The sequence below is a fragment of the Triticum aestivum genome, chromosome 2D (genome assembly GCF_018294505.1).
Source record: "Triticum aestivum cultivar Chinese Spring chromosome 2D, IWGSC CS RefSeq v2.1, whole genome shotgun sequence".
Classification (NCBI taxonomy): Eukaryota; Viridiplantae; Streptophyta; class Magnoliopsida; order Poales; family Poaceae; genus Triticum; species Triticum aestivum.
Window position 1 is genome coordinate 126,395,364 of NC_057799.1, and position 9,165 is coordinate 126,404,528.

The 9,165-nt window shown below is 49.0% G+C and overlaps 1 protein-coding gene across 3 annotated transcripts; it reads right to left on the reverse strand.

Moving 5' to 3' along the window:
- Positions 1-1,560: 1,560 nt before the first annotated feature.
- On the reverse strand, positions 1,561-6,376 carry LOC123052128 (acidic leucine-rich nuclear phosphoprotein 32-related protein 1). 3 transcript variants are annotated; one of them, XR_006424491.1, is made up of 3 exons: positions 5,049-6,376; positions 3,530-3,879; positions 1,561-1,993 (listed from the first exon to the last, which is right to left on the reverse strand). XR_006424491.1 is itself a non-coding variant. In XM_044475231.1 (2 exons), exons 1-2 carry the CDS (start codon positions 6,222-6,224, stop codon positions 3,619-3,621), a joined length of 1,437 nt encoding a protein of 478 aa, XP_044331166.1. In that variant the 5' UTR covers positions 6,225-6,376; the 3' UTR covers positions 3,320-3,618. The 3 variants fall into 3 exon arrangements, 2 of the variants coding, with proteins under 2 accessions (XP_044331166.1, XP_044331167.1); XM_044475231.1 differs by lacking the exon at positions 1,561-1,993 and having other exon boundaries at positions 3,320-3,879; XM_044475232.1 differs by lacking the exons at positions 1,561-1,993; positions 3,530-3,879 and adding an exon at positions 4,678-4,920.
- Between the last annotated feature and the right edge of the window lie 2,789 nt (positions 6,377-9,165).

Consider the following 9,165-nt stretch of genomic DNA (forward strand, 5'->3'; position numbering starts at 1 on the left):
ACTAAGCATTTTGAGCAAGTAAACCATTAAGCAACACCTCATCCCCTTTTAATAGTATTGGCTTTTTCTATGGACTCAATGTGATCTTGGATCACTAAAAGGAAAATGTAGAGTCATGAGCTTTTGCCAATATGTGTCCTTAGCATTTTGAGGGGTCCACATCTCTAGTCCATGCCATGCCAATCATTGAACTTTCTGAAATAATCATCTTGAAAGAGTATTAGTTCAATGAGCTATATGTTGTTAAGCATTACCAAAACCACCCAGGGATTAGTGGCACTTTCACTTTGGCAATTTCCACAATTTGGTACCATTGTTCCATCAGCTTGTCATCAAAATTCCTTCTGAAAGTAAGCATAAGGGTTTCTCCATCCCACACTTCTCTAATCATTTTAGTCTGTTAATTACAAACTGTGTAAACAGACCAAAATTGTACTGCTAGTGGGGAGGTGCCAAACTAGGTATCTTCCCAGAACCTGATTTGCTCTCCCATGCCCACCTTCCATCTATACCCAAATTTCAAGGCTTGGACGATGGATCTAATTCCTTTCCAAAACCTAGAAACATTCATGTTGTGGTTGGGAGCAAATAAATTGATTCTCCCTCTCAAATACTTCTGGTCCACTATCTCTTTCCAAGGTTTTCCCTCCCCCTCATAGTATCCTTTCACCCATGATCCTTGGAGGCGGAGGTTTACATCTTGGAGGTTTGGGATCCCCAGACCACCAAACTCTTTTTTCATGCAGACCATTTTTCAGTTGGCTAGGTGGAGCTTCCTGTGACCTTCAAAATCATTCCACAAACAGTTTGACATTTAGGAGTTGATCAGGTCAATGGCCCACTTAAGAAATTTGAAAAAGGATAATAGGTAGATGGGTATACTAGCTAGGCATGCTTGGATGAGGATCAGCCTGCCTTTGTAAGAGAGCAGCTTCCCCCCTCCATCCAGCAATTCTTTTCATAATCTTATCAATTAGAGGTTGGATGTCTTCTCTTCTCAGCTTGTCATAGTGAAGGGGAATCCCCAAATACTTAATGGGGAAAGAACCTCCAAAACCTAGTACCTCTATAAATTGTCCAAAAACATTCCCATCCATATTGATGGGGATGAGCCTCTGAAGAGGAGGTCAAGAAGGCTGTCTTTGAGTCTTATCTTGATGGTGCACCAGGCCCTAATGGTGTCCCCAAATACTTAATGGGGAAAGAACAACCTTCCTGATCCAGCATTTTTTACCTTTTCATCATCAGAGAAAAAACATGGATTTAGATGAAACCCCTCCCCATTCTCTAATTTGAAAATATCTTTATAGAAACTACTAGCTATAACCCAGCATATATTGCTCCCGGTGAACTGCGAAAAGGAAAAAATGATGTAGTTGTAGCCGAGATGCCCGGAGGACGTAGCTACAGTTTTGCACGGCACAACATCAAGTGGTTTCCCATTGCTCTCTCCTCTTCCACTTTCACCGTGGCGCCAGGGTCCCGCACCCGCAACCCGGCCAAACTACTCCCTCCGTTCCCAAATATAAGTCTTTCTAGAGATTCCAACAAGTGACTACATACGGAGCAAAATGAGTGAATCTACACTTTAAAATATGTCTACATACATCATATGTTGTTGTTCATGTGAAATGTCTTAAAATACTACATACGGAGTAGTAGGAACGGAGGGAGTACTTCTCTTCTTCTTCTTTTTTTTTTGAGAAAGCCCGGCCAAACTACTTTGACTTCCCAAGTCCCAACGTGGTGCGGCCTCTAGCCTCTAGGCCCGGCCCACGTACGCGGACGAGACCCGCGCAAAACTCGGTGGCCCGTGGGCCCGCTCCACGCCGCAGCTCAAGCGAGGCAAGCGCACACAACCGCTTTCCATTCCGTGCCGTCCGATCCTGCAGCTCCCCACCACGAACGACCACACGGCTCACGGGCATCGCGTGGTCGCCTGCCTGTCCTGGCTGTCCCCTCCTTCCTTATCGCGGCCGTTGCGCGCAGGGATCTGTAGACACGGACCACACAGTCAGAAGAGCCTAGAAACACGGTGGGCCACAAGACGCAGCGGCACAACGCGGTATGGACCGGGTCCACCGCGGCGCAGAGCGCGGAGCAAGGCATGCTGCTGGCCCAAGTTAATTACTCCCAATAATAACCATTAATCAACCATTATTACTATCCACATATAGAATTTCCAGCTACCTTGAACCTGATCCTTCCACTCGCGTACAGCTTTCAGTCCAGACGGGCCCCGCTGAATACTCCAGCAGGAAGAAAATATGCACTCTAGTTAACCTAACCCAGCACCGTTCGGCGGCGCATAGATCTCGGAAGCGAAACGCCAACCAGCAAAACGCACACGGCAGACGCACCGTGAGCGACTGACATGCGGGACCAGCACGCAGCGTGGACCCAGCGACCGCAGAGGGAGGCGTGCCGTTCTTCTCCTCCCATTTTAATTTCAGCGCAGCGCAGAGACGCGTCAAACTCGGGGAGCCGGATATTCAATACGGATGGGCCAGAGAGCACTCAGGGCAGGGGCAGGGGCGTAATATCCCCATCGGCCAAAGAAAGCAGCAGGGTCGCCCTAGAAACGGGAAGCATCCAAGGACGGCATCCACCCAAATCCGCTCGGATCTTCTCTCCTCCTCGAGCCGCTCACCGACAGGCAGCGCGCTCCACCCGCGCCTCACGCCACGGCGCGCCAGGCCATCACGGCTCGCGCCACCACCGGTCGCGTTACCCCACCCACCACTCGCGCTGCGCGGCGCAACTTGCCAAAAAAGAAAAGCGAAAGGCAGCAGCTGTACTCCGCCATCGCATCGCATCGCATCCTCACCCACCCACCCACCGCGGCCTCCTCCTTTTACTCTCAACGAAAAATCACGGGCCCCCGAGGCCAAAGCTAGCCACGGAAGGGGACCCACCTGGCAGAGGGACGCAGCTCGGGCCTCGTTGGTTGACCGGCAAGGAGCACACCACCGTGAACCAGAGACACAGCAGCGCAAGGCAATGCCTCAGTAGCCAAAAATTGCTAAATAACTCCAAAGCCCATTTGCTATAGGAGGGAGGAGCCATCGCTGCAACCACAGCCATTTCACCTATCTCAAAGCAGGTAGCGCCCGCGCAGAGCCGCCGGCAGGCAGAGCCAGCAGCCAGTCATCATCAGTAAGAAGCACACAGCACAGACAGACAGTTCAACCAGGGCAAAGTATTAAGATTTTCAAATGCAGGCAACGGCTACTAGGGGGCATTTCAAAGGGGGGCAGTTCCCGGGCTTTCTCTTGGAGGGAAACCTGACAATACTGGCAATGCAACAGGAATTTCGAAGGAAGGAGGGAAGCCACCTGGGGTGTTGTAACTACCATTTCAAATTATGGAGGGAAAACTCAGCAAGGGTGCAGGCAAAGAGGGAAGCTGGTTCACTGACTACAACTCCATTTTCCCTCCTAAAATCTGCTGTTTAAAAAGGAGGGTGAAGCCCTCCCCAAACCAAAGTCTTTACAAGAAAAACGGCTAAGGAAAACAGGGGGAAACCCACCATTTCTGTTTTGCTGCTGATGCTGCTGCTCCTGGTTACTTCTTTCTACCTGAGAAGGGGTGAGGAAGGGGATGATCCATGTACAATGGTCACTGGTGCTTGAACGGCCGGTCATCAGTATCATCATCCTCATCGTCGCTGCCGCTGCCTGATGGGTCATCATCCCTCTTCCGCTTGATACCCTGCGAGGACGACGGCTGGTCTTTGCCACCCTCGTCGTCATCATCATCGACCTCATCTCTGTCTTCATCGACATCATCCGGGTCAGCGATATCAAAGTCCCCTGGACTTCCAACAGCCATGGCTTGGGGCGTCACAATTGGTTGAACAAGATATTCTGTGTCTTCATCCTGAGCAAATGAAAAACCAACAGGCTTAAACAATGCTTAAGTTCATGACATGCTAAAGGTAACTAATCTTCTAGCAGACAAAATCAGTTAATTGGTAACTAAATCAACAGCATAACAAGAACAAAACAAATAAACAATGTGTTGAGATATAAATCTGAAGATAACAGCATAACATCACTTAGTAGTAAAAGAAACAAATTAGCATATAACCGATGCAAAAGAGTGCATGATTAATACAAATAAAATGACAGAAAATATGCCACCGAATAAACAATATAGTGGCCATTACCGAAGCTATTTTTCAAGGGAAAATTGTACAAGAAACAAATATGAGGAGGATTCCATCTTCCTAAAACATGCATCGGGTCATATATCTGTCTAAGCCCACAAATAAATACATGATGTACTAGAAGCACTAAAATGTCAAGAACTAAGCCAGATATGATGTACAGGTAGATGGATATGATATTAGGTCCTAGGAACATAGGGAACAACATGCATAACTGATATATCCAAATCTTCGATTATTCCCAAATTGTAACAAATATATTAGAAGCACAAGCTAGACAGTAACTAATTTTAACATTCGAATATGTAAAGTTTTAGGTCAACAACATGAGGAACTAATCTACTTCCAAAAAGATGAAGAAATCAGAATCCCCAAGCTTCTAACTACAAGGTCTGTCATAATCATTTTGACACACTCCTGGTCATTTCGAGGGTACAGAGCTTTCACATCACATAATATGTTAACAAACATATTCAAGCAATATCTTGGGAGCATGATCGCCTTAAATCTCCATATGAGCAAATTTAGTTAAAATAACTTTTCCACAATATACTTTATACACAAGGTGTTCACCTAACCTACCACAAAAAGAAACGAGACTACGAGTGGGGATCTGACATATGATGGACTCTACTTTGGTAGTCCCAAAACTATGTGTTGCCCACATAATCAGCAAACTTAACAAGCACACATAACTAATGCATGAACTGGTAAATATAGTGACTGAAAAACTAGCCACAGTTGAAATATACCTGCAATATAGAAGGGTGGTCAATAGTTATCTTCCTAAACAATATGACTAGAACAATCGCCCACAAACTGAACATGCAGAAATTGCAATAAGGTAAAGCACTTCAAAGGCTAGCGGAAATTGTTATACCTCATCATCAGCATCGTCATCATCGTTGTCCTCCTCATAAACCCTACTATCCTCCAATCTTTCCTCGTCTTCCTCTCCAATCTCACCATTCTCATCCTCATCATCACCTTCACCTTGCTCATGTCCATCGATCTCTTCTCCAACGCCCCCCACCGCCATAGCAACCCTCCCACTACTCTCTGGCTCAGCCTCCTCACCATCACCATCATCCTCAACCTCCTCCTCATCATCATCATCCTCATCGATGCCATCCTCCTCATCATCACTACTGGGCACGTCAAGTACCTCGACAACAGTGTCATCTTCATCACCCTCCTCATCGATCTCCTCTCCCAAATCCTCCTCCTCCTCATACTCTTCGTCTGCATCGTCGTCGTCATCCTCCACGTCTTCATCATCCTCATCAGGGGCTACCCCAACCGCTGCAACCCTGAACCCGTTGGCCCTGTGGTGGTGCTCGGCTCCCCCATTGGGCACGACCTCGTCGGCCTCGCTCTCATCCTCATCCACATCGATCACCCCATTCACCTCCACCGGGCGCGGTGCGACGCTACCTCGCGAGTGCGAGGCGCCCCCGTTTGCCACCTCGCCGCTTCCAGGATCCTCGTCATCGTCGTCGTCATCATCATCTTCTTCCTCGCCATCACCTTCGCCGTCCCCGTCGTCGTCGTCGTCGTCCGACTCCGGGCGCTCGTTCTCGTCGGCGTCCATCTTGTCGAGGTACTTGAGAGTCCGGATCAACCCGAACACCCTGGATCTGTAGTCCTTGACCCGCGTGACGGGGCACTCGTAGAGGTCGAGCGAGACGAGGCGGAGGCGGGCGAGCGGCGCGAGGTCGTCCACATCTTGGATGCGATTGTTGCTGAGGTCGAGGTCGCGCAGCGACCCGAGCCCCGCCTCGACGAGGTGCTCGAGGCCGCCGGCGATGCGGTTGTCGGAGAGCGTCAGGCGCGTGAGGTTCCGCAGGCGGGGGAACCCCGCGAGCGACGCGACCCCGACGCCGGCGATCGAGAGGTGCTCCAGGCTCTGGTGGCGCTCCAGTATCTCCGGCGCCGGCAAGCGCCCGTGCATGCACTTGACGGCGCCGTCGAGGGTCAGGCTCCTCGCCGGCGACGAGCTCCCCTCGCCGGCGGTGTGGAGCGCCGCCTCCACCGCCCTCTCCCACGCCTCGTCCATCTCTCTATCTCTCCCCCCTCCCCTTCCCGAAATCAAATAAATAAAAAAATCGGGGGTGTTTTGGTTGGGGAGGCTATTTGAAATACAGTGATTTATACGTGGGAGGGGTGTTTACCTCGCCATTGGAGGAAGAAGGGGGCGGCTCACGCGTCGCGCTGTGGACTCGGCGCAGGGACGGCGGGCGGGGCTTATATGGGCGGCCAATGGGGGCGCTCGGATCGCGCGGCGCGGATCGCTGACGTGGCGCCATCCCAGGGGCGTGTGCTTCCTTTGAGAGGAGCGGGGGAGCGGAGAGGCGTGGTGGGCTTGGCTGATGCGGAGAGCATCTTTTTCTGGTTTTCAAAAATCGTTTTCTCTTAAGGGCGAGATATTATTGGTTAATTATGCACGCGGTGCCGTGTGACTACCTTTGGCTCTATGTGGGTAGGTCGCTGACAGGTTGGGAGTAGACGTGTGGGCCCGGGGTTGAAGTCTATGGGCGTTGTTCTGCTTTGGGTTAGCGGGTACAGGCCGTCTGATTGAGAGGTGGCGGTTGCGGGCCGTCGGATCGGCGGAAGTTCACGTATTGGTTTCGTGGTGCCTACCCTTGCCCTTGCACGCGTTTGATTTCGACCCGTGTTGTTTGCCACGAGAAGGTCCGGGATGGTCTGGCCGCGTCTGTTTGAGGTTAATAGCAGAGGCGCTTGCAGTAAAACGGGGTCTGAAGATGCTCTTTGAAAGAGGATGTTCCAGAGTAACAGTGGAATCTGATTGCCTGGAACTAGTGGATGCTTTCAAAAGTGGCAATGAAATCTGGAGTCCTTACACGCCCATTCTAGTGGACTGCTTTGAATTAGCGCATGGAATCCCTTCTGTTTCCTTTCGGCATTGCCCGCGGGAAGCTAATAAGCTGGCACACTTTTTAGCTAGGTATAGCTTTTTTTTAGAACATCAGCTTTATTGATCACATAACCAAAGATACAAGAGTCTCCCGGATACAATCCGGAGTAGAATGAAAAATAACTAGATTAGACAAATTCTTACAAGACTTAGTTAATAGATGAGCAGCCACATTAACAAGCCGACGAACATGCTTGAACTCTGCAGACACAAAGCCCCTTGAAGCAAACTTGATATCATTAATCACTGTACCGACACTGGAACGATCAATTTTGCCAGAAATAATTCTATTCACCAGTGATTGGCAATCTGATGCAAATAAAACATTTGAAAAATGTTCGTCCTTTGCCAGGTACACGGCCCTTCGTAGAGCTAGCGCCTCAGCTAGTTCAGGCTCCATCGTGCCTTGAATAGGTTCAGAACATGCAGCAACACATCTACCCTCATGGTTCAAGGCCACCACTCCAGCACCTGGCATATTTATATCTGAAAAGATTGCAGCATCTGAGTTGATGGCAATAACACCAGGCGGCGGCGGAATCCATAGTGGATTGGGTGAAGAAGACTCACGCCTAATGACAGGTATTTGGATATAGAGATGCTGCAGAATTAGATCAGTATAAGCACGGATTTTCTCAGCTGTAATACGAGGATGTGGAGCTTCTGACGAATGTCGCGCATCATTTCGTGCTTCCCATAAGTGCCAAAAAGAAACAGCCAGAACCTTGGCTTCTTTGTCAGAAGATCTTGAGAGAAAATCAAAAAGCCAAAGCTTGGTATTCCTAAAAGAAGAGCGACGAAGCTGAATGCCAGACCACTCCTTGATCGCATCCCAAACAGTTTTTGCACGCAGACAAAAAAAGTGTGGCGTGCTCCACGCTTTCCAGTCGCCCACAGAAGCAACAACACACAGCATCAGGAACATGGCGGCGTTGCAATTGAGCCCCAGATGGAAGGCAAACATGAGCGAAACGCCAAAGTACGACCTTCATTTTGTTGGGTGCTTTAATAGACCATATCACCTTCCAACTCTTCTCATCAGCAGCCACATTCGAGGATTGTCCAGAACCACACTTGCTGCAAGTTTCAAGAAAACGCGCCGATCGCGCCATATTATATGCAGATCGCACCGAATATTCACCAGACTTAGTGAGAGGCCAGCTTGCAAAATCCACACCGCCATGCCTGCTTATAGGAATGCGAAGAATTTCTGCAGCAATATCATCACGAAAAAAGGCCCTAACAGAATCTTGATTCCATGTACTAGATTCCTCATCAATCAAGCATTTTACCTTGGCATTAGCAGGTATAAGCAGAAGAGGATACAGTCGATGTGGAGGAGTCAAAGGGATCCAATGATCCGAGAGAATACAAACATCTTCACCATTACCAATGCCCCACCTGACTCCCTTCTGAAGTAAATCACGTCCGGCTAATATAGCACGCCAAGTAGCAGATGCAGACCTTGGCGCTAATGCATTCTAGAAATCAGAAGTAGGAAAATATCGTCCTTTCAAAACTCGAGCACAAAGCGAGAATGGATTCGTCAGTAGCCTCCATCCCTGCTTGGCGAGCATAGCCAGATTGAAAAGGGCCATGTCACGAAAGCCCATACCTCCAAGAGCCTTGGGTGTAGTCAACCACTCCCACGAGCGCCAATGCATTTTCCGTTTTCCATCTTCGCGGCCCCGCCACTCATCAGCAATTATTTGACGGAATTTCTCGCAAATATCAACTGGTAGTTGGAAACAACTCATAATGTATGTCGGGATAGCCTGGATAATGGACTTTAGCAAGGCTTCTTTTCCAGCTCTGGGAATTGGACGTTGAGACTAGCCCAGGCACGATCAATAAAAAATTTGAAAGTTTTTGTTGGGGATTTGCCAACCTCTGTTGGCATACCAAGATAGGAGTCATTGAAAGCTTCATTTGAAATCCCTAACAGATTTTTAACTCTTTGTTTGACCTGCACCGGACACTTCTTTCCAAAAAACAAAGCAGATTTATCCTTATTGACTAACTGGCCAGAACCTTGGCAATCAAGATTCAAGGTGGACTTCAA

Coding starts and splice junctions, on each gene's coding strand:
- LOC123052128 (XM_044475231.1), bottom strand. CDS start 6,224: ATGGACGAGGCGTGGGAGAGGGCGGTGGAGGCGGCGCTCCACACCGCC. Junction 3,880..5,048: donor ATGACGATGCTGATGATGAG/GTATAACAATTT, acceptor TCATTTGCTCAG/GATGAAGACACAGAATATCT.